This window comes from Xiphophorus maculatus, chromosome 9 (genome assembly GCF_002775205.1).
Source record: "Xiphophorus maculatus strain JP 163 A chromosome 9, X_maculatus-5.0-male, whole genome shotgun sequence".
Lineage (NCBI taxonomy): Eukaryota > Metazoa > Chordata > Actinopteri > Cyprinodontiformes > Poeciliidae > Xiphophorus > Xiphophorus maculatus.
The window spans coordinates 4,295,559-4,320,425 of NC_036451.1; the positions used below are offsets into that span (position 1 = coordinate 4,295,559).

Here is a 24,867-nt window from a genome sequence, read left to right on the forward strand (position 1 = left end):
CAGCGGTTTACGGTTTTAGAACAGAACAAAATTATGAAAAAGTGACACATTCCACTTTTCCATAATTTGAAAAACTCGAATGTGTCAACTTTCAACTTGATATAACACTAAAATTGTCTTTAGTATTGTGCATGATGAGCACAGCTTGTTCTTACCAAAACAGCCGTCTCTGGTTATTCTCTAAAATCTTTAGCTCTTTGCCTTAATTTTCAGATTTCCACAAGACAACCAACCTTTGTAAATCTAATGTGCTCCATGATGCACAGACATTAAAAATAAGGGCACATTGATAAAAAGAATTTGGGCTAATGTCAATATCTAATATAATATTGCTGTAAAGGGGGGCTCCACTATACACCATCTAATGGGAGAATTTCAGGAGAAAAAATCCAATTTTCTATCCTTGTCAGGAATGTAAATTGAAACTCTAAAGTTTGCTAAATACCATCCTCTTATTGTAATTGTGTTTTGATCTGAAACCAAGCTGAAGTATTCCAGTAACAAAAACAAAGTGTGTTTGACCCGAAGCAAAATATGCACGTGTGGCAAAACTGTTAAGCATGGTGGAGGATCTGTGATGCCATGGGCCTCTGATCCATCCAATGGCATTAATAAACTTGTTAACATGCATGTTATCTAGGCATTGGAATATTTATAATTTAAATACTATTCAGTTGTCCATGGGATCATTTACTGTAGGTTCCTGTTTCCAGGATAATATGCAAGCCTTGAGCTAAATAGCTAAAGTCCTGTCATCAGTCATTCATCCATTACCTGTAAAAAAATTATTAAAAATAGTTTTGGTAAAAGTGTAGATTCTGTTACTTTCTTATCAGATTTTATAATTGCTTACTGAGATAAATGAACATCATTCTGTAACAAGTCAACAAGTCAGAAGCTGTAGAAATGATGGATATTTTCAAAATGTTGTGACAGCTGGACTCTTGATATGTTCAAAGTGAGTGACTTTCAGTTTGTAAGGAAAAAAAAGCAACCTTCAGTCTGAGCGTGGTTGCTTCAGGGCCAGAGCCATGCAGAGACTGGTGGGTGTGGAGAGGAGGGGGGAGCGGGGTCACACTGGCTGACAGCAGAATCTGTCCCGTCTCAGGGCAAACCACCTGCTCCCCCCTGCCCACCGGCTCTGCCCTCGCAGAGATCAAACCAACCGCATCTCTTAGAAGGAAAAAACATCATAGAGAGCAAAATGCAGGAAAAAGAATCAGTTGGATTCCTTATAGGTGTTCACATTGACACAGCAGGGAAAACTGATAGAAAATACAGGTAACACTTTATTTGACGGGTTGTGAATAAGACTGTCATGACACCGTCATAAGCATTTCATAACACCTGTCATGAACATGAGTAAGTCTTCATGAATATTTGTGACTGTCATAAAGTGTCATTTGGTAAATCATGACACTTTTAATACAAAGTTGACATTATTCAAAATCTCTTTGTTATAACAACTTGACATTAACCAAGAAATCATGAGCTGACATAAATTTGTTATAAAAGTATTACTGATTAAACTTTAGCTATAATAACATAAAGCTACGTAATTTTTTTAAGTGTAGTCAATAATACAAATTCATGTCAGATCATGTTGTCTTGGTTAATGTCAAGTTGTCATAAAGACATTTTTGTCTCAGTTAATGTCAAGTTGTCATAAAGACATTTTTGTCTCAGTTAATGACAAGTTGTCATAACAAAGACATTTTGAATAATGTCAACTTTGTATTAAAAGTGTCATGATTTACAGAATGACGCTTTATGACAACAGTCATAAATATTCATGAAGACTTACTCATGTTCATGACAGGTGTTATGTCATGTTTATGACTGTGTCATAACAGTCTTATTCACAACCCGTCAAATAAATTGTTACCAAATATGGTACTATCAAAGTCTTTTTGCTGTACTGTGATATTTATGCTGATTGATGATACATTTTAGACTATTTTCTATCCAGTAGCTGATTCCATGTTCTTCTAAAAGCTCTTTAAATCCGGTACCAGAATCATGAGCTACAGTCTTCAATCTGAAGGTCTTGGAAAGCTTGAGAGGTTTTCAGTGTCACTTCAACAGTCAGCAGCACATCAGACCTAATTTTTGAGGTTTGAACATAGCAAACCTCCTGGAAAGTAATAAGTAACAATGTCATAATTATGTAAAGATAATTTAGCACATTTGTGTGTAGGTATAACTGTCTTAATTTGCTAAGACAACTATAGTATCTCCTTTCACTAAATGCTGGAATAGTGAGTGGGAACATTTTTGGAGACTTTCTTTTCTTTTTTGTTTTTGAAAAATGAAATTCTGAAATGATCTTCTGTGTCATATCACACAGTCCATCTAAAAATCAGGTCCGTCTCAAAATCCAAATCTTTACTCCACCTGTGGCTGACTTGGACTAGTTAGACACAGCTGATCAGGTGGATTGATGCATCCAACTGTGACAAACAACACCTCTATTATACCACTTAAGATGTTTGGCTGAGAAAACAACACATTTAAAGTGCAACTTCATAGAATCTCACTTCAAAACAAAATCTGAAATATTCCTTTAAAACATAGGTTTGGTTGATTATTTGGTCCAACCATCCTTATCTTTTCTTCTGGACTTTGTTGTTGCTGAACTTTATTGTGGCTTTGAGTCTCTGCTGTTGCTTCAGTGCATAATGTGTGTTTACTCAACTGTAATTTAACACAGCGTCTGCTGATGGGGAGAAGATGAAGTGCAAAATACAAAGAAAGACATTACTTACTCTTTTATATCAAAGCAAAAGAGAGAGGAATTTGATTTGGAGGACTCTTTTGAATGATGATTACTGTCACAGAAGAGAAAGAACAACAAATCATTGCCCAGCAGTGAAAAACAAAAGTGGAACAGAGTGGAAGAGGACTCCAAACAAACTCTGTGAAGCAAGCAATCCTACCTGTGTGCTTGGAGTGTGAGGGTGCCTATAGTACTCAAGGTGTGAAGGCAAGAAGTTGGTGTTTGAGAGATAGAAAGAAGCTCAAAGTGGAAAGGACATCTACACACTAGTATTACTGCTTGTCTGCTTGCAGTGTGTGAGTACGCACTTTTTTCCGAAGCTCTCCTGGCAGCCATTTACTGGGCCACTGATCCGTGCTGTGCATGGTTCGAGCCACCTGTCACAAACACAGACAGACACAGAGCTCGCTTCTTCCCAAATATGGGATGGAATATAAAAGGTTTCCAAGGTCCCTTGGCGACAGTTAGGCATAGTTATAGTTTTCATTCTTTTGTGTATAATAGCAAAGCCATTTTAATTCATGGAGGTTTGAATGTTAAACATGTTTTACTGTCTTTCTATCATGCATTAACTGAATACAGTTTGTGTGTTTAGATACTGAATAGAGGCCATTTTTAATGCTCATTAGTGAGAAAATTGTCAGTACTCAAATCTCAGTCTTCTTGTCACGACAATTGAACAGGCTACTTTAGCATGTTGGCACCCTTTCCTGAGCTGCATCCTTTCATCTTTTATTTTCTCTCTAACATACAGACTCCATCAGTAGGTCAAGGACGCAGTTAGTACCGGTAAGGAGGCCATGTAGAGTGATTGTCCTCTAATCCACACCTTTCCCTCCTGCAGATATTGAGCTGGAATGATGGCAGACTGTTATTTTGTAGCAGTGAGCCATCTCATTTTCAAGAGCTAAACAAAAGGAGAATTTGTGTTTGTGTTTAATAAATGAAACAATGTCGCAGTAAGCATGGTTTTCATCACAGATAGTTTGTCTTGGTGTGAAGAGGAAAATCCCACTTGTTTATCTGTCTCGACTTTCACTTCTCCATCACCTTTCACAGGCTGTAAGAAGTGTGATCTGTGTAGAGACTTACTGAGTGGTACATCGGATAGCAAATGTCTATTCTAACAAAATTGTAAAGTGAATGCGTGTAAATTGAGAGAATAAATTATAGATGATTTCAAAAATATCTGTCTTAACATATCTTGGAAAAGTTTGGAAACGAAATGAAGAGGTAGGCCTTTACAGGGCTGAGCACAGTTGAGACGCCTTTCTTACTCTTACTTTGGGTCTTGTTGTATCAGCCCTTAGTGAGCCAGACTGGGTCCTATGATCTGTAGTTTTAAATGCCCCCTTCATCAGCTTTATTGTCAGAGAGTCTTTGCTCAAAATGTGTTTGACTGGGCCTCAAGGTTGTCTGTCTCGGAAGGGACCGGCTGTTTTCTTTTGGCAGTGGCTCATTTCAGAATTGGAGACACGAATTGTAAACAATTCAAAAACAGTCCCCCTTGAAAGTTTAAAGAATAATACTGGAAATACAAACAATACAACTAAAGTTTTAACAGCTTGGAACAGCTTCATGTTTCTGTGTGTTGCTGTTCAGTAACTCTTTCTATCATTCTTACTGAAAAATTAGTTGGGAGGTGGGGGAGTCTTAGAAGATTCATTAACTTTAAGTTTTCCCACAGTTAAGTCGTTGCTTTATTAAAGCACCATTTCATTACATTTTAGCATTCAGTTTTCTTTAGTCTGTCAACAACCTTTGTCTTGAGAATATATGCCAACCTGCCTCTTGAACTGCCAGTTCATTAGTTATGCACACCCTCAGAGACAGATTTAGTTCTGAAATCTGGCTAAGCCAGTCCAAATCAGAACTTTTCTTCTTTTAAAGCCATTTAGATTTTGATGTATGCTCTGTATCAGCAGAAAATTATGTGCATATATTTCTCCACAAGTACGAAGCATAGAACATCCTTGATCTTGAGAAACTCAGTTTTAGCATCCTTTATTGAATGCATAGTGAAGTCACTGGTCAGAAATTCTGCGAAGTTTTATACTCTAAAAGAAACTGTTGATTGGACATCGCATGGCTCAGTGGTAGAGCATGCATACACAGCTGTCTTCTGTCCGATGCCCGAGCCATTTGATGCCACTTCCCCTTCTTTTTCTGCCCTTCTTCCCATCCAGCTGCAGTTAAATAGAGGCCACTAGTCCACTAAAATCTTTTTAAAAAAATTGCAAGAAACTGTTTCAGAGCTGTAGTCGAGGAACAAACTGGTCATTTCCTAAATTGAGGTGAAGAACACAAAAGAGTAGCACACTTTTTTCTTTTTTTTTTCTTGAACACATCATCACTTGCACAGGTGTTATATGTGCCCTATTTTTGATTTTTGTTCAAAACCTTTTTAATGATTTTAATGCACATCATTGTGTTGTGTTAAGGAAGTGGAGCCTGTCATCTCTGGATGGCCAACCCCTCCCATGAATACCTGTGAAACCCCTGCTGCATCCCAATATTTACTTTTCCATTTCACCTTAGTTCCACTCTGAATGTGCATGTATATCAAATTTAGCATTGTGAATCCGATTCGATTAAAGGAAATGTGCATGCTTGTGTGCAGAGTTTCACAGCTGTAGTTTTAAATTGGAATAACAATTTAGATAAGGCTGCTGAGGTTGATGGTGCATTGCATCTTGTTCTGCAGCTGTTAAGCAGTGAATTACAGCTTGAGGCAGTGGCAGTGTGTGGTGATCATGGCGCAGACAGGTGGGAATGTCATTATCAGCTGTTCGAAGAACTATTAGTGATTTTTTTGGTCTTTTTATTGCTTGAAACCTCCATGTATTTCTGCCAGGTGCAAGATCGGAATGCTATACATTCTTTATCAGGCCATGTGCTCTGAAGGCAGTTTTACTTTCAAGCTTCACCAAAGTGCGCCCCCACACATGCATGCAGGGAAGTAAGCTGTAGGCTGCTCACGGTGATACTGGCTGGGTTAACTTGAAATGTCAGGTTTTGAAAACGTAAAAGCCTGCAGATTGATTGTTATTGCTAAGAATGAACAGAGAATATTTTCAGAACTGCAAGACTCAGGGAAATGGCTTTGGTCAACTACCCCCACTGGAGGGGAAAAAAGTTAACTACCATGATGAGCACCCAGAAGGAATGGTCCAATTTGGACAAAGTTGGGTACACATGCACACTTGCAATTTGTATGTAGTTCACCAAAGAGCATACAGTAGCTGGTATTGTTTCTGTGTGGAGCACATAGCGTTACAGGGAGCTGCTGGAGTCACATTGTAAATAGTTCAGCAGCTGTCTACCATTTGCAGTTCCTGATTTCTTGGTATACTTTAAACCTGCAGTAAGCAACTTTTATGAAAATATTTCCAATTTTTCCATATTTGTTAAAACTGTCATCATGTTGTGACAGTATATTGCTAAGAATGAGACAGATAATATATGGGGGAAAAAAGCTCCTTCACCTCTTCCCAGTGCTACTATTGCAGTCTGCAACAATGCACTGATTCTGGTCAAAAACAACCAGTGAGAGCGAAGAGGAATGTCCTAGCTGTCAATCATTCTCATGTACATGCTGCTAAATGTGCTAATTGTGGAGAAACGACTTATGGTTCCAAGAAAACTGTCTATTTGCTGTGACATGTGGCTATGGTAACTAGCCTTAGCATCTATGTTGTGGTGAACCGGCTGAAGCATAGCAGGAGTTAAGGGGCAGGATGTACACAAACGTGATTGACAGCTTTAAAACCCTCCTCCGGGCTGTGATTTGTTGTTTCTGACTGAGTGGTTTATTTCTGCAGTTAGTACTGGGAGCACTGGGAGTAGTAACTGTTTCTGTTTAATAAAAGTTACATAAAGCAGCTTTAATGCATTGTGCAAAGTGAGAGTACCCTCTGTTTGTTTGGTTTGTTTTGGCTAAACACGACCTTCGCCACATTACTGGGTCCCCTCACATTTACAAAGGCCTTTAAAATAAAAAAGAGTACCAATCTGAATAAAACTCTTTTTAAAAATAAAATCTAGATGGCTATAGTAGCTGAAATTTTAAAAACTGAAAGGCAGAGACTGACAATAAAAATAGCATATCTTTAACTGTTTAGACTGAGAAGCTTAGAGGAGAAGCAACTTTGTTTGGGCTCTATAAATAGTCTCTAAATATCTTGTTATATGTTGAGAGAGCTGAACTTTCAGCCCAGTTGAAGTGCACAACAGCAAATGGATGCTCATTGAAACATAGTAATGCACTCAGTGGAGTAATTTACTCTGGTTTGAGTATCACAAAGGGCTCCGGAAGTCACTGAAATAATATTGATCCTTTCCTTCCTGTCTTCTGTTTTTCTTAATGGTTAATTTGCAGTAAATGTGGTGGAGATAGAAGGGTGCAGAGAGGAACATTTTGTTAGACAGATTGTTTCCAAAATGATGCAATGATCCATGATACGTAACATCTCAACTCTGTACAGGAGTGGGATGGCTGGTTAGATGGATAGAAAAAGAGAATAATTTGTCAAACCACCAATACTCATTTTATTACTGCTCTGGGTATGTAATCACCCCACTGAGAGACAATAAAGGATATTTGTATCCTATTCTTTTCAGGTTTTAAGGGAAATAATGTGATAAGTTTGTGCATACACTCTGCCTACATAATCTCCCAAAACACGACAAATGTGTTTATAACAATACGACCATGAATTGCATCATTATTACTATGCCGAGTTCATGTCTTTATTTTCCTATTTGAATAGGAGCAGAAAATGCTTCCTTTATTTTCTGACAGTGAATAAACACACTGAAAACATTAACTGGCATCAAAGCGGCATCCTCTAAAAACTCATCAGTTCTTAAAAAAAATGTTATTCAAATAAATGCAATGCAATAGATCTCATCTCTTTGCAATAATACGGATATCGGCTTTTTTGTGCATGCAAATGTGGGCTGTTGGGAGAAGCTGTCCACAGAGATTCTCATACAGTTGATCTCTGTGCACAGAGTTGGGATTTCAAGGCATCAGACACATCCATGATACAAAGTCAAGTTTCTCTTGTTTTCAATATGAATGGCATTTTCATATCTGAATTTAACAGTTATTTGACATGACATACCAAATAACTGGTATGTCATGCCAGTTATGGTGTATGCCATATGGTTATGGTGCCATAACTGGTATGACATATCAGTATTATGTAATATCCTACTTTACATAAATACAGAATATTAAAAAAAGAGAATTACATCATGAAATAAAGCTAAATTAAAAATAAGATTGGATATAAAATGAAAAATTAAATATAAATGTTACATTAATATGTTGTACATAATAAACATTAACACTGTATTAAATTACTTGGGAAAGTTCTTATGTCTTGCATTTTTGAACGCGTCATTTGGCACATTAATTACTTTATTGAGCCATTACTTTATTTCTTTATTAATTGACAATTTTAGCAGCATCTGTCCTTCATTAGTCCTCATCTTGAGCCTGAGAATTACAAAAGGTTGCCATCATTTTTTGAATCCAGCATATCAGGAGAGAGGCACTTAAGACAACAAAAGAACAAGCTGGTATACTTGATTCAGCCTCCCTATTTGAAAAGCAAACAGAAGTCAGTCGCCCCAAAAATGCAACGCTAGAAATCAGTACTCAAGTGGACTCAGCGGAGCTAAAGATAGACAGAACATGCAAGAAACCTTTTGGACACAGACCTAAGTTTTTACAGCCACATAAAGTCTGTCAGTAAACCAACTTGCTATCATCTTAAAAACATTGCCGGAATAAAAGGTTTCTTTTGAAAACAGAGGAAAAGGAAAAATGTGGGTTTGCTTTTGCAGTTAGGAATATTGTAGTAATTCATTAACAGATTTCTAAAAAGAAAAAAAAAAAAAATCGAGTAACTGCAGGAACATTTATCATATCACACCAATTCTTAAACCACTGCACTGGCTCCCAGCTTTGTAGAAGGGAAGGCTACAAAATTTCTCTATTGGTCTGCAAAGCACTAAACGGTCTTGGCTTGAAATGAATGTTTGAGTTACTTGCCAGGCATGAATCATGTCGAGCCCTCAGGTCTTCAGAGACCTATTTGATTTAAAGATCCTCCCCGACCTTTAAATCTTACGGACTTGTTACGGTTGAGAGCTGAGGGACTCTGTTCTGCTCCGTCAATAAAGAGACTTTAAACCTCAGAAACTGAACTGAGGGAAACTGTTTACAATGATTCTGTATTTTGATACTGGTACCACAATACAGTGAAAGGGGACACAATGGTTCATTTGCAGACCTTGGAGACAGGGATGCAAATTAATCATTTAAATCAGCTGGGTTGGAACAGAAACACAGCATTACTTACCTAGTATGTGCTACCACTTTTGTTTGTACACATCACGTTACATAAGGTCAATGCAACAGACCACAACTTATTGCAGTTTTTACTATGGATAACTATAGACCTGACTTTAAAGGTTCATTTGTTTAATGCAGCTTTAGGTATAAATCTCGTCTGGTTTTGCTGTGTTTGGACTTGCTGCTAACATTAGCCTTCAGGGAATAGTTTATGTGTTTATGTAAAGCAAGTTCATACTGGTCATAACTGCTCAAAACAACCACACGTCAAAATATTTGAGCTTTTTCGCTTATAAGTTTACTCATAGCTTCTTCCTCTTGAGTAAACTTGAGTGAATCAATAGAAGTTTACATAAGACACCTTTTTTTCTTGCTTCTCTTGTTTTAGGCCAGTTATTTCTATTTACTAATTGGAACAATAATGTGTCAGATTTATTTATTTATTTACTCAAATTAGAAGTTCACACACATGTTACCAGTGTTTGTTATCATTGCCTTTGTATCCCTTGGGTCAAACATTTTTACGTCTTCTTCCACAAGCCTCTCGTAGTTGTTTGCTGGAATTCTGGCCCATTCCTCCCAACAGAACTGCTAGAATAGAGTCACGTTTGTAGGCCGCCTCACTCACTCACACCTTTACAAATCGGCCAACAAATTCTCTATATGAGACCAGGGCTTTGGGATGGCCACTACAAAACATGGAGTTTATTTTCTTGACTTTTCTGTTCCAGCCTCTAAGAGTTTAACTTTGTTCTGTACAACTATGTTGCAACATTTCAATTACAAGAGTCTAAAGTCTAAAAAGACACTTGTTACTACCATTAAACAATCTCCACTATAATTTACTAAACCATAGTTGAGAAGCTGTGTGTCTACATCACTGCCAAAATAGTAAGGAAGGTAGTGAGGCCAAGAGAATTCAGCAATGAGCAGGAGTGCAAGGATCTATTGCTGTATTATTGCATCTTCTTGCTTCTTGTCTTTTCTCACCTCATCATATCCAGTCACCAAAGAGACAAATGCATTTGAGCTGGAGAGGAGGATCTGATTTACAGCTTTGATGCATCAGCGTTCGCCTCTCATGTGGCTTGGAGTTCTTCTGTCCTTGTGTGGCTGAAAGAAAGAAAGCGTTTCATCTTATCAATTTCACTTTAAGCTACTTGTTTGAAAGAACACTAATTTGTTTCTTTTCAATAAAGATAATGAAAAATGTTTGCCTGTGTTTCTTCCCTGTTATTAGCAGAACTTGTGAGCTTTATCATTTCAGTTATTTAGGATTCTGTTTAGTCTTTTTGTGGTTAATTACAGCTCCTGAGATCAGAGAGACTAGAAATCAAATTATGTAAAGAACAAAATGATTCCCTGCTTGCCAGTGTAAGTGATGCTGAGGTTTGAATGTTTGAACCAGTTCAAAGTTGAACAAGCACGGTGAGGGCAGTATTAGGCTCTTCTCTCTATGTATTGTTTGGTTTAAGTTAATGATGCAAGTTATTGCTTAAGTTAATCTAATGTTGACTGATCTTATCAATAGACTAGCGAATAATTGTTAACGTAAAGGGCTAACATAGTGTAACGCACTCAATAGACTAATCTAAACTAGCAACACTGAATGTTTCTGACCCTTTGTTTAGACCATTCAGACTAAATGCATAATTTGATGATGTCACCAAATTGAAAAGAAGGATTTCTAATTTTCATAGAAATAAGTGGTTTCAGTATTTTAAAACTGAAAATTTGATAGTATTTTGTAAAGCTGTTTTTTTTTAAACTTATATTTATGTGTCATTGCAGGAAGTCCATGAAATTCTGAAAGAATATGAGCTGAAGTACTGCTTTGTGGACCGCAACAAAGGCACAGGTATGAATTACAACTGACAAGACACAAAAACACAACTGTTTCCTAATGCCTGTGAGTCAGAGGCTTGACTTATCATTTCCAGGTTTTGTGATTAACAACATTAGTCCTTTTGGGACTATGATTCACAATAATAATATCTTGTTATTCTCAAATATTAACACTGTGCCTCTTGCACATTAATTACATTACAACAAAAGTTCTGCATGACTCTTTCTGAAGAGTTTCTCTTAATGTTTGGCAAGATTGGAAGTTACACACAGATAAAAGCTTAAAGGTTAGAGTTTATATATAATCTAATTTAGTAGAAAATTATACATTACCATTTTAAAAGAACTCTGGTTATAAAAAGTATGTAGTCATTTGCTGGAATCCACTAAACTCTTCTTCCCATTATGCTTAAACTTGGATAAAGAATATCAGGGAACATTGTGTGAACAGAGACCGTTTAGAAGTGTTTTGTTGCAGTAGTGTGTTTAAGATATGCAGACTGGTGCTGTTATGGAGGATGCAGAATTTTAATAAATGATTACAGAACTTGAGCTGCAGTTTAATATTCCCTCCTGCTGATTTCTCAGGTAAATGCTAATACACAAAATGAATAAAGAGACATGATGAGGAATTACTAAAAAGTTCCGTGTGACACTAAATTTAGCCAATAAATCACTCTTTGTGTGTTTAATGTCAGGAATTTTTTTCTCTTGTTAAATATTCGGAAATCTGAAACTATTGAGGTTTTAATCAAGCATCTAAGAGGAAATAATAATATTTTTTTTTAAAAACTACTACTGAATTCACTCAACTCCATCACAATGATGAGCGGAATGCTAAATACTGCCTTATTTAAGGAGCTTTTTCATAACTGCATGATGGATCTTTAAATTTTTTAAATATGGGTTATTTGAAAGTAAAATTTTACAACTGCTTAATTATCTACTGTACTTTGTTTTTAGTTATTAAGTATAAAAAAGATTAGCTGGAGGGAAAAAATGAAGCTTTCCCTGTGCTTGGATTTATTTAATAAATACTATGTGTTGTTTGATTTTATTGAAAATAATAAGTTGATCTCTTGATATAAAATGAATGCATTCATTATTTTGTGTTGCTGTTAAGCACGGCCTGTTACTGGTATAGTAGTTTATCTGGACTTTAAAAGTTACTGTTTTAAAGGCCATTTCATTTTTCTTGAAATCCTAGATGAAGTGACCTGACATTTCACCTACTGTATGGATTACACTTTTAGAAACTAAAGCATGAAATAAAATCCCAAGTCTCTTGGTTAACCTTTTTTTTATTTTTAGAAATGTTTTTGGAAAATATTTATTACTAATAACATTCCAACAATTTAGATTTCAAAGCAAGAGCCTGAATTGCACAAGTTTAAAAAAAATCTTATTTCTTTAAAATAATTAATTTTTGGACAGGACAAGTTAGAGCAATGTAATTTTTGCTTTGTTTTTTCCCTTTTAGCAATGACATTATTTTGCCTGCAAATTGGAGGTTTTCTTTCATATCTTCCCAGATGAAGTTACCGGTAGACATGCATGGAACTGTCAAAAGTAGAAAAACAGAAAATCTGTATTGTCAAAGAAAAACCTAATTGATCTGTCACTAGTTACTGTTGTGTTGATGAATCGACTAAACCAGCAATATTTTCTTCTAAATCCTTTTGTAGACTCATTTAAATAAAGCTCTACCTTAGAGTTGTGTTTTGAAATTAGCTGTAAAGCTGTGCTAAGTGTCATTGTATCCATATTTTCTTCACTTTCTGACAGTTGCTGCTCAGAGGTCTGGAAATAGAAAGAACACACAAACACACAGATTCGACCCCCTGCCCTGAGAGTGTGTCCCTTTCCAGGGAAATCTTACTTAGTCTCTATATTTAGGCCCTGCAGCCAGCCAAGCACCTGAAACTGAACACTTTTAGAAAGTGGTGGGGACTTGTAAACAGCTGAACTATCAGAGGAGCAGTCTGTTCAAAAGGTTAATGGGGGGCCTGATGGAAAAGTAGTCCTTGTTGGACCTTCTGCCTTGTACTGCCTCCAATTAGGACTCTCCTGCAGGACTGTATTAATGTTGGACATGAAGAACATCACAGTCCGCTTAAAAAAAAGTTGAATTTATGTCAAACTTAACATTATAAGCAGAGGTGGCATTTTCCTATTGTTTTCTCCTGTTTGCTGTCATTTTGAATCTGCCTCCTTCCTTTGTCTTACTGTCTCATAAATCAACACATGCACCATTTTTTTCCTTTATTGCTTCGTTCTGTTCACTGGAGAAGTACTCACTTTTATTTCAAGGGCTTGCTTCAGTAAGCTGACAACATAATGTGGTGACTTCTTGTCAGGTTGCTGGCTTATCTGAATGAGGATTGAACATGTTTGTGGAGGCATAAAGATGCAACCTAAAGAGTTTGGAGAAAACAGTGTTCCTTTAAAATGATTTTTCTAGGTGATATTGACGTGACTGGTATTAAGACACAACACTGCTGCAGGAATGAGGCCGGTGGGACGCTTTTTCTGCTCCAAGGCATAAGCATTAATAGTCTCATATTTCTGCTGTAAGCCAGTTCCTGTGCAACAACAACTTACATTTTAGACTCTGAATGTAGAAACTTTTGGTAACTTTAGGATCCTTGTCATGATTTTCTGATTTTGGAGAGATTGACATTCAATTCTAAGTTTTTATTTTTACTGAGCATAATGGTAGTTTTCACCAAAGTGAATGACTGAAAGAAACGTAGCAAACCTGCAAGAATTGCTTTGGAAGCAAGGAGTGAAAAAGTGAAACTAAATCATAATCCTGCATTCCCGTTACCTTGGAAGTCAGATCTCATAGTTAGATGGGAGGGCATTCTAGTTGAAGTTGGAATTTCCCAGTTGTGAGTACACCTGAACGCAGCATAAATAAATGAAACACAGACATAAATGAAGACATAGACTATACTATTCTGAATAATCAATGGCAAGGCCTTTATTGCCATTACAGCAATCAAACCCTCATTATAATTGTTGACCAACTTTTTGCTTGTTTCCACTAATATTTGGATTATTCATCTTTAGTGATGAACTCCAAATCTTAAATTCTCCATTCTTGCCTCCACAAATTCTGTCAGATTTAGGTCAGAACTCTAACAGAGCCACTCCAAAAAAGGTTTATTATCTCTTGTCAGAGGAAACGTTCGCAAAGTTAAGATAGCTTTAATTATAAATCTAAAGCATTTTTTACTTAGCTGTAAAAATGTAAAAATAGCACTTCTCAATTTTATGTAGATTTTTTAAAACATCCCTTCTTTCCATTGATTGTGATTGTATCCTTGTTTGAGTCATTTAAACAAGGGATACAATCAATAATCAACCCAAAACATCTTTCTGAGCAACTTTTAGCTCGTAGATATTTTACAAAACCTTATTTTTAACTCTAAACTAGTTAAATCATATAAACTGATTTTGTTCTGGTTGCTAAAGCTAGCACAAATTGGCATGTGGTTTGTATGCTCCCCCCACCCCTCTACTTGTTTTACCAATCATCAGTCTTCGAGATAAGTTTCTGATTCAGATTAGTATGTGATCGATTTGATGTTCTGTAGTTGAAGTGGTCCGGCTCCTACAGAAACAAACCGGCTTTTTGTGGTTGTTAAAATATTCTTGTAATATAAGTGGCATTCAACAGGATGCAACAGGGAGGATCAGTAGATAAAGTTTGAGTGTGTACATGTACGTTGGGAGATCCCTGACCCTCTCAATTGGAGGTGCAAAGCAGTGATTTCATGCCACTGGAGTGTGTGTTGACAGGTTTATTTTCCTCTTGACTCCATGACCCCTCACCCTACACCCCTGCTTGTCACCCTACCACAAACCTTCATCCAACAAACCCAGAGCCTGTTGGTTTATGAGTGATATATGTTGTTGTAAATGTGTGTGCGCTGCCAGAGTTCTGTATACACACCGTGTGAGTCATCAGATTTTGTTCTGGGGTTTTAGAGGCAGGGAGACCTAGTTTGGGTCTGTTTTTCTGTGTTTGTGGCGGACTTGCCAACCTCTGGATCAGCTTTCAAGGCAGCTGTATAACATCAACCCAGCCGAGTGTTTATAGTCTGACTCACGCTCTTTTCTTTATCCCCTCTGCCTTTTCAGCTTTTCTTTTTTTTTTTGTCTCTCTCCAACCACTCAGTCTCAGAAATATCGTCTGCTTTTTGATAACTTGCGCAATATTCTGGACCCGTAGCATCTGAAATGTCATGTTAAAGTTTAGATTGAGACCCTCTATATTGCTTACCACTCACACTAATGAATTTTTACTTTTATTTATACTGATAAAAATATTCTACTGGTGTTGTTGTCTCTGTAACTTGCTGCACAGCCATGGTTTATATCAGGGTGAGGGTAAAAATTTGTTTTGTTGAAAATAAACCACTGGTGTTGAGCCTTTCTGTCTATATCTTCCTGAAACTTGCAGGACTATTAACTAGGGATACAAACAGTTAATTGACTTATGATTAATTGTCGATAAATGGTTTATTAGAATAAAATTAGTTCCATTTGATTTACTAATAACAACCGCTTAGATCTTTGTATCTAAGAGATCTTTTAAATGGATGCTAATTTATAGCATAATTTAGCAGCCATCCAGCAGAGGGCACTGTTGGTTATCCTTCAGCGGAACCAGTTGACACAGAAAGAAAGATGGCAGCTGTATCCCAGAACAGGAAAGAGGAACCGACTGAACTAAGAAAGAGCTTGGAGTGGTTCTGTTTTGAAATATAAACACTCTGCAAACTCCTTAATTTAGCACCTTAAATATTGCATATTTAACCGTTCAGTTTGACGGAGCACTGCCAGTAACTCAACCAAAAACTACTGATGTGCTACGAAGGCGAGGATGTGATGATGACAGAAAGGGGAGGGCATACACAGAAAAATTATAACATGATATACAAAAACATGATGCCAATAAACACAGTTGATTTTTGAGAGCTTTCTAAGTTTAATAATGTGAGAAAACCACAATATTTTTATTCCATCAGTATTTATTCATTCATTTATTTAGGAAAACAATGTGAACTTAATACACCAACTACACACTGCATATTTTGTAAGCATATGATTGAGGTTTAAATTTTACAGAAAATGTGTTGCCATCTTTAGTGGCACGTCATTCCTTCCCTGAACTCTATGTCAATTTTAAACCGTAAATATCAGTTTTTAACCCCATCAGCTTACCCAAATGTTTCAGTTGGGTTTATATACATTTTCCATTCCCAACCTTATCATAGTTGCAGTGAGATATTCACATAGTTAAAGAATCATAACTATCTTTGTCCACCACTGCATGATATTAAAATATGCTAAAAATATTCCATTTAAGACCCTGTTTTGGATCAGAATTTCTAAAATAATTTCTATTTAATAGATTTTTAAGATATTTTTGCTTAACTTGAAAGTGTTTACATATTCCATGATTATTATACCTTTTATACAAAGAGTATTATGTCATGACTTTATAAGCGTTTGACTCCTCCCACTGCTCTGTCCACATCTTTTACTAACCGAAAGGTTCAATAGGGGTTGGTGAACCAGGGTTTTACCAAAGTGCAGCAGCAGGTGGGGGATGAAGGCAGGGAGGAGGGGTTTACTGAGGCAGCAGAGTGTAATCAATCTGGGCTCGTGTTGTTGCCGAGCTCTCGGCGGAGAATTATCCATGAATGAGCTTTAGCTGGGCTGAGTAATCTGTTCATCTATCTTCCAGGACTGGGCTGGCTGTGATGTAATGCGTTCTGCTGTAACAAAGGAGGTGATCAACAAGTCAGAAGGTTCATTTGGCCCCGAGGTTAAACTGGAGATTCGTTGAATTTTTCATGACGTGATATGATGTGCGTACAAGTCACTGTGCTCGACTGAAAGTCCTACATTGGGTTTTTTCCCCCAATCTGCAAAATTATTTTGTTCAACGAAGATAACATACAGCAGATTTCTTATCATTAAAGTCAAAAGAAGCATTTTTTTCTTTGTTTACCACACCTCAGAGCCTAAAATATGCAAATGAGCCATAAATTGGTTTTATATCTATTTCTATTGTTAGCATCACCTTCTGGGCTATAATAAAATCCCAACAAAATATTATTAATTATATAAGAAGTTAAAGTGTTTTGTAAAGTTTGTGTTCCTAACAGAAAATATTGATTTTGGTTATGAAATCATTTCACAGCCGTAGTCTTAATTAGTTTTTTCATCAGTCAGAGTCCATTAGTTTTTTACAATGAGCAGTATTAACGAGCTCAAACAAAGTAGATCTGGAGAGATTTCAGGCAGTGATGGCGTCCATTCCCTCGAGGCTTCTGCTTCAGGTCAGCTGCAGTCGTTTTTCACTCTTATGTTCAAACACTAGTTGTGGTATTTAAGGACCCCCATATGGGTCAAATTCAGCTGTCTACCAGGTATAGATCAAAAATCGCACCATTTTCCCCAAGGAGCTGGAAACGGGCCGCAGTTTTTTATGTGTAATTGGTGTGAAATTCAAAGATATTCCCTGAGCTGAGAGGTTCACATTCAGAGGCACAGAAACACAGCCGATCATGCAAAACACTCACTGCCACAGCCTCCTGGGAAAATGAATGTCTGGTTTTAAAACGTATACATTTGTGTGCTTAGAGAAGTCAATGAAAAGTCCTTAGAGAAGAGGTCTTATTTTTAAATTGTCTCTTATCCAAAGCAAGAGTACAAAAAAGAAAGCAAAATATAACAATTTTTTAAATAGTTTACACATCTTGAAGTAAAATATTTTCATAATGCAGGAGCACAATCTCACCCTGATAAGTGTAGAAAGTTCAACCTTTAATCTGAGCAAATTGTGTGAAGAAATAACACACTAATTATTTTCTCCCATAGCAGTTCCTCCAAGAAAATAGCTCCTAACCTTGTCAACATCCACAGTCAGAGCTGTGAATAAACGGTTTAAAACCACTGAAACTGTGACGAACGCAGCAGTGCAAGAGCCATGTTTCACTTCCCACCATGCTAGGTGATGGTAAAGCAGGAAGTTTTTAATATTCACTGTTATTTTTTCTCTTTAGCTTTAGTAAAGTTGTTTATTTAAGAGAACTGCATCAACAAGTGACAACCACAAGTCTCCAAAAAACAAACAAACAAAGCTATAGGCAGTATCTACATCACAAACAGTTGGATTGGAGGCATGCTAATAAAAAATCTATTCTGTCCAACAATCAGAAACAAACTTTGCTAAAGTTCACTAACTGTGCTTCCATCAATATTTTTATATGTATTTTCAAGTATCACATTAAATAAAGGTTGATCAAAATCCTAAAATTCTAAAATTGTCTCTTGTGTTGTGCAAAATAGTTTTAAAGCTCGCTTGAAGTGGTTTTTGGGTTTCATGAAAAGCAGTTAATTTGCCTAAGGGGAGATGGAAACAAATTTGCCCTAAAACTGATAAAGGTTTCATCATTAGGTCTTTCAGAAGGTCAATGGACCAATACTAATGGAAATTACTCAAGAGGCACAAAATTACCTTCAGTAGTCTTTTCATTTCCCAGACATTAAGCTAAAGCTGATGGAGCCATTCTATTACAGTGACTGGATCTTCTGTGCTGCTCAAATTACAAGTCAACATTATTTGTATGACACATTTCAGCAACAAGGCAGTTCAATGTGCTTTACACCAGTGTTCCCCAATTCCGGTCCTCAGGCCTCCCTGCCCTGCATGTTTTAGGTGTTTCCCTTCTGTTACACACCTGGATTGAATATATGGGTGATCAACAGGTTTCTGCAGCACTTGATGGTCATGCAATCATTTGAATCAGCTGCTCTGGAATAGAGGCACATCTAAAACATGCAGAGCAGGGAGGCCTGAGGACCGGAATTGGGAAACGCCGCTTTACACCATAACATAATACAGTTACCTCTTATGAAATAAGCAATAAACATTACACTGTGCCAAATGCCATCATCAAAATCATTTAGCAAATATTCCAAAAATATGTTGACCAGAATTCCAGTTACTAAGAATCAAAGGTAACTCGAAACAGCTGAGTTTTCAGCTTTGCTTTATAGGATCTCAGCATTTCAGCACCTGTGCAGTTTTCTGGAAGTTTGTTCACACAACGGCAAAGGTCTACAAAGTACTTGGTGCAATGTCACACACAATGAAGACACCAGACAGACTTCCAATGAGTATTGGGTTGTCTGGTGGTTGGTGGCAAGTTTTGTCCATTCTTGTTCACATATGATGCACTTCACAGAAGAGATACAGTAAAAGCACCTGAACGGTCTGCAGCAACTGATTCTGATAAACGAGTGAAGCTCTCCCTGTCTGAGTATCTGAGCTGCTGTTCTCTCTGCTGGATCCTTTCCAGCCTCGACTCTGATTGAAATGCACTGCTCCGAAGAGCTTCGGTATGCATAGTCTGCACCTCATGACCATATCCGTCCACAGAGCCTTTCTCCTCTGTTGGACTTATTAGGGCATACTGATGTGTTTATTTCAGTGCACAGTGTGTTAAAGGGACTCCCTGGATTCCCTGACTAATTGTTTCTATCCCTGATTTTCCATTGAGAACATTACCTGTGGTGCTCTGCTTTCCTTCATTTCTACATTTGTTGTAGACAAGATGTTGCTTCAGGAAAACTCCTTTAGTCCACCCACCTCCTTTAATTTTTGCTTTTTTACCTTGTTTTACTGCACCAGCCTCTGTATGTTAGATTTTTGGAGTTGCTACTGTTTCCTCCTATTACTGCACATGAAGTGTTTTACCAGAAGATTGTTGGGGAAACTGAATTCTGAAACCTGAACATCTAACAAAATTATCCACAGATTTCTGCCTGATCTGCTGGCATTTCTTTAGACATATTGACATTATAGCTTTATTTGAGTTTGATTTAAATGTTGAGCTTTAAAGTGTGTCTGTTCACCTGCTGCATCAATCATCAATCTTCATCAAGGATGATGGTGAAATTGCTTGATCAACTGTGTACCCGTTTTGTCCAAATGCGTTATGAGTTTCTTACTTGCATGATCAGTTTCTTCTGTCATTTTAGGGATCCAAATGGAGATTTTTTTCTTTTTAATTGTTTCTCAAACATTGACGAAAAACTTTTTGGCCAAACTTGCACAAAGAAATCTGAGAAAAAAGTTTGAGGTTTGTTTTGGTTGTGCATCTGGTGTCAACTGCTAAGACAATGCCAGTCTGCCTGTCAGAAAATCAGACATGTAGCTCGACGGGCACAAATTTCCATATGAACCCAAACGGGGGACGGGAAGGTGCCTGCCACCCTGTCTGGCATCCGTCTATCTAGCCATGCACTTTGAACATCTCGCTTCCACACAATGCTACTCGTCCAGAAGTATGTGCAGTAATTTGGCCATGCTGCGGAACAAGGGATCTGGGGATACAATGGTGAGGGTTATCCGGGGAATCCCTGCTTTTCAATGGAGGCCTTTGTGCTTGTTGTTTTTCTGTGCAGTAATGAAGACAGTACATGCTGGCAGAAAGCTCACTGGCCCCTCGCTTTGTGTTTTTGTGATGATGTGGATGTAATGTTGATGAAAAAAGATACAGGTCAAAGCTTTACTTATAATAGTAAATCTTTTTTGTTCTCTGTGTCGATTGCCGTTTACATCAAATATGAATCATATGGCCAGTTTCTTCACTTCTCCTTTTAAAGAGACCCACATGCATTCTTTGGGTTACTGTTGTTTACCACTGATGATGCAGTCGTCTGGTAGGCTACACTTAGCTGATGTGAACCAAATGTGGAAATTTGTGGATATCCACAGAGAGATTAGCAGATTTTTATCTTGCTCAGGTCTCACCAGGTGCTGCTCTTTATTGAATTAATGGACATCTCGAATCTAAGCACTACCAGATATTGGTAACACCACCACTCTTTGGTGAGGAGGTTAGTACTTACTGAAGACAAGTCAACTTTAGCCATTTTCCATGGCTGCATACACATCTCTATCTGGTTCTTCTTTGCTGGCTGGATTCTTTGGTCAGCAGACTGTGAATCGAAATGAAGAATTGAAATTTAAACAACTCCAGGAAAATTTAAATGTTACTCCCGGTTTGAGTTGATTCTCAATACTCAATGCCCAACTCCACCTTCCCATAGATTGTTCTGGATCAATGTGATTTAGTTCAAATCTCTATCAAACTCCTTCAAACTTGGATGAAATGTACTTTTAAAAATTGTTTATATTTAGCCCGTTGTTTTCAAGCTGTAGGAGCTGTAAACCCCCCCCCCCCCCCCTCTGACTTTAAGGGTGTAAATGATGAAAATGTCATGCAAAATGTATTCCTCCTTCACTCTCCTTCCCAGAAATCTGGAAAATAAAGATGCATTCAGACGTCCAACTTGAAAAAATGTTCTGGAATATTAAGATCTTCCGTTATGTAAGCCTTGTGCCAAAAGCCATCATGTTACTTCTTAATGATTTAGATAAAAAGCATTTGTATGCAACCAGTGATGTAACTGCCACTGCCTGACTGCACGGTCAGAGCAATTATTCAGATTAGGGCAATCGAGGTTTGACTTGATGGTGTCTAGAGCAGAGCTTGACATGCGTGTTTTGTCTGATTACTTTATTTGGTTGTGATGTCTTCAAAGATGTGGAGTGAAAGGAAAAGTTGCACCAGTTTTGGGCCACTGAGACTTTAACTAAGGATATTGCAGTTCTGTGGTCTTCAGCCTAATCATTAGGCTGCCTGGACAGCCTGTCTGTTTTTTTTGTTTTTTTTGTCAGTGCCTGTATTTGGGGTCCTTGCAGGACTTGAACAGCAGCTGCTGTAGTAACAGAGTCAACACAGCTCTTTTTCTGTTGTTCACCTTTTTGTTCCCCGTCTTCCTGTCTTGAGCTACAGCAACATGAGTTCATCTAATTGCTTCCCTGGACAGCAGCTTGTCACCGCTCTCCCTTCTTCATCACCTCCATCTTCTTCTCCTCTGTCTCTCTCTGTCATCATCTGTCCATCTGTCCACTTGTGAATCACTAAATGCAAATCAGCACAAGCCATGCAAATACGATGCGGCTGTTATCTTTGATGGTACAAACACTTCAAAACACACACGCTGCACATTTTATCTTTTTGTCTGCACACTTTTTTTTCTGCTTTATGAAATGTTTTGTACATTCTAAACAGGGCAAGTCTGCTCTGGTTTGCTAAAGGAGCTACTACGTACAAAGTCCCTGAGTTTGTTGGACAACTAGAGAATCTTAAGGATTATGTAAATATGATTGTTCAGTTTATTTGTGAAGTCCCAGAATCATTCAGTCCATTTTCTCAGTGCATTTTGTACAAAGCACTGCCTTTAAAGCCAAACAAATAATCCATTTCACCCTTCTAAATACCCACAATCAGATGGGAGTAAATAAGTTGGCACATAAACCACCAGATTGCATGTTAAGCAACAGCTGTCATTAAATATGTGCCATTATTTTTCTCTTCCAGAAGAGTACACTTTCTTGAATTCAAAATCTATCAATTGATCTTCGACTCGGCGCTTTGGAGATGAAGTGTCACTTTGGCTTTGAAGGACTAGCATTACTTATTTTAAAACGTCAAGCTTGTACTCAACAGTGTGCAGAGAAGTGGTGGGGATCACACTGTTTAAACACCATCAGCCTTAGAGAAAAGACAAATCTGAAATATTAACTTCTCCATTGAGTACTGTACACTTACACGGGATGGTACAGTGTGGAATAGGTGTACCTAACCCTTTAACCTTTTTCTCTGTGGGGGTCCAAGGTTGAGCACAGCAGGTAGACTCTGCTGCAGCAGTGAGACAGTCCATTAATTTCCCTGTTGGAAAGAAATTAACACAATCTTAATGGAGGTTGTGCTGAGTATAAGATTAAAGTTACCTTCTTAGTTTCTGTTTTTCAAAAATAAGCTTTTAAAGTTGATCCTATTTCGAATGTAAAACGGCTGTTCTGCTATCTTGAGTGTGCACACTTCTGGTTTTTACTTGGATGTTCTATGCTTTTTATTAATAAAACACAATTCAGTGTTCAGAGTGTTTCTGTGTTTGTATGTTTCTTAACAAAATGGAGTGCATCTTTCTCTCTCTGTCATTACATTCATGTCACCGTCCACATCAAGAATAGGATGAGAAAGAAATGAAAAATCCCTGAATATGCAAAGATAGTTTCATCAGAGCGAGCTTATCTGCGCACACACACCAGCGCACCGAAAAAAACACATCTAAATGCATACGTGACCTCACATTTGTGGTTTAAAAACTTTGTTATAAATCACATACTTAAGCTACATGCCACACCCACCACACGACACAACACGTACTGTTGAGGCCTGATAGTTAAGGTGAGGGTTATCAGGGCTCCCAGCCATGCTGCTGTTTGTGGAGCATGCAAATGCACGGCAAAGATAAGGAGTGCTTATAACCAGCCGACCACAACCAAGCTCTCTCTCACACACACACGCACACACACACACACACACACACACACACACACACACACACACACACACACGCAGTTTCAGGCTCCATCAGAAGAGGAAGTACATCTCATGTTGCCTCGGTGAGGTGCTATCAAGATGTAGTTTTGAATATTCATTATGGCCTGTTTGTTCCAGTGTGGTGTTCTACTGTATATAAACAAGGTATCTACCTTTTCTACAGTCCTTGTGAATTTGTAAATGTCAAAACATCCACTGATCATTAGCAGTATGTTGTCATTCTGGGATTCATTTTCTGTATTTATAGGTTGATTTTACAGATTTTATGGCTTCAGAGTTGTCAATTCTTTTTAGTGGGATTCATTTGTTTTTTTTTTTTGTTTGTTTTATTGTAAGACTTTAAAAACTATTGAAATCTTGCCTAAACAAGACCAATTAGATTCTGCCAGCTTCATAATATAGAGAAAACGCGCAATTTAACATTATTTTAATGGAATAAAAATGCTATTAAAACGTGCTTCTAAATGCATTAAAGCAAATTTTGAATTGTTTATTTGTAGTAATAGTATTTGACTAAATCTACTCAGTGAATAAAATATAAAGTAAAGTAAAGTGTTTGTAAGCTAGTTAATAGTATGTGTTTATTGTTCTGGTAGTAAGTCCACATTATGTTGTTTTATTGCATTAATATACTTGTGGAATTTTACAGAATAGAATTAGACAAACGTAGGCGTAAGATTCTTAGGGTTTCATGGGATGACACTATCTAAATACAGATATGATTGCTTTGATTAAAAAAGGACAGCAATATTTTTCCTTACTGATTCTAAAATATACTATTATAGGTGTAATAATGTTATACATATTACACACGTAATAAAAATAGAATAAACACCTGCTTAGGAGTCATATAAAGTACTACTTGTGCAGATTTTAATATATTGCTTGCCATTTTTCTTTCAGAAAGTAGAGTATGAAAAGTTTATTTTAGCTGGTTAATTAAACAGGATGTATGCTTGCTTTGCCAACCGGCAATTTGCTGCCAAACATAGATGTTACCTTAATACTGGTAAACTGCCCCAGTCCAATTTAAATGCATAAATACATGAACATTTTGTGATGTATAAAATTATTTTATTTTATATTGCCCTACTCAGTTGCACAATTCCTTTTATATGAGAGTGCTATTTTTAATAACTGTACAGCTGTAAATTTGCTCTCACTGTACAGTCTCCTATATTTTTTGTTAATAATTTTTTACCTTTGTGGGAAGCTGCATTCTTCCATTTGCCTGTCACTTTGCTGTTGGCATACCTGAGTTTCCCCACTGAGGACCTATGAAGGATATTTCTCGTCTATTCTATGCCGTCGTAGCCTAAATAGAACATGCTTTCATTTCTCCACAGGGAAGCTGCTGCTTATTGCTTTTGCATCACATC

The 24,867-nt window shown here is 37.3% G+C and overlaps 1 protein-coding gene across 1 annotated transcript in view; it reads left to right on the plus strand.

Annotated features, from left to right (window-relative positions):
* Nucleotides 1–24,867, plus strand: part of raver2 (ribonucleoprotein, PTB binding 2) — an 85,464-nt gene that overhangs the window by 9,757 nt on the left and 50,840 nt on the right. Inside the window, exon 2 of the mRNA XM_005803912.2 lies at nt 10,932–10,998. Coding sequence (XP_005803969.1) covers nt 10,932–10,998 — 67 coding nt within the window. The remainder of the gene's footprint in view (nt 1–10,931; nt 10,999–24,867) is intronic.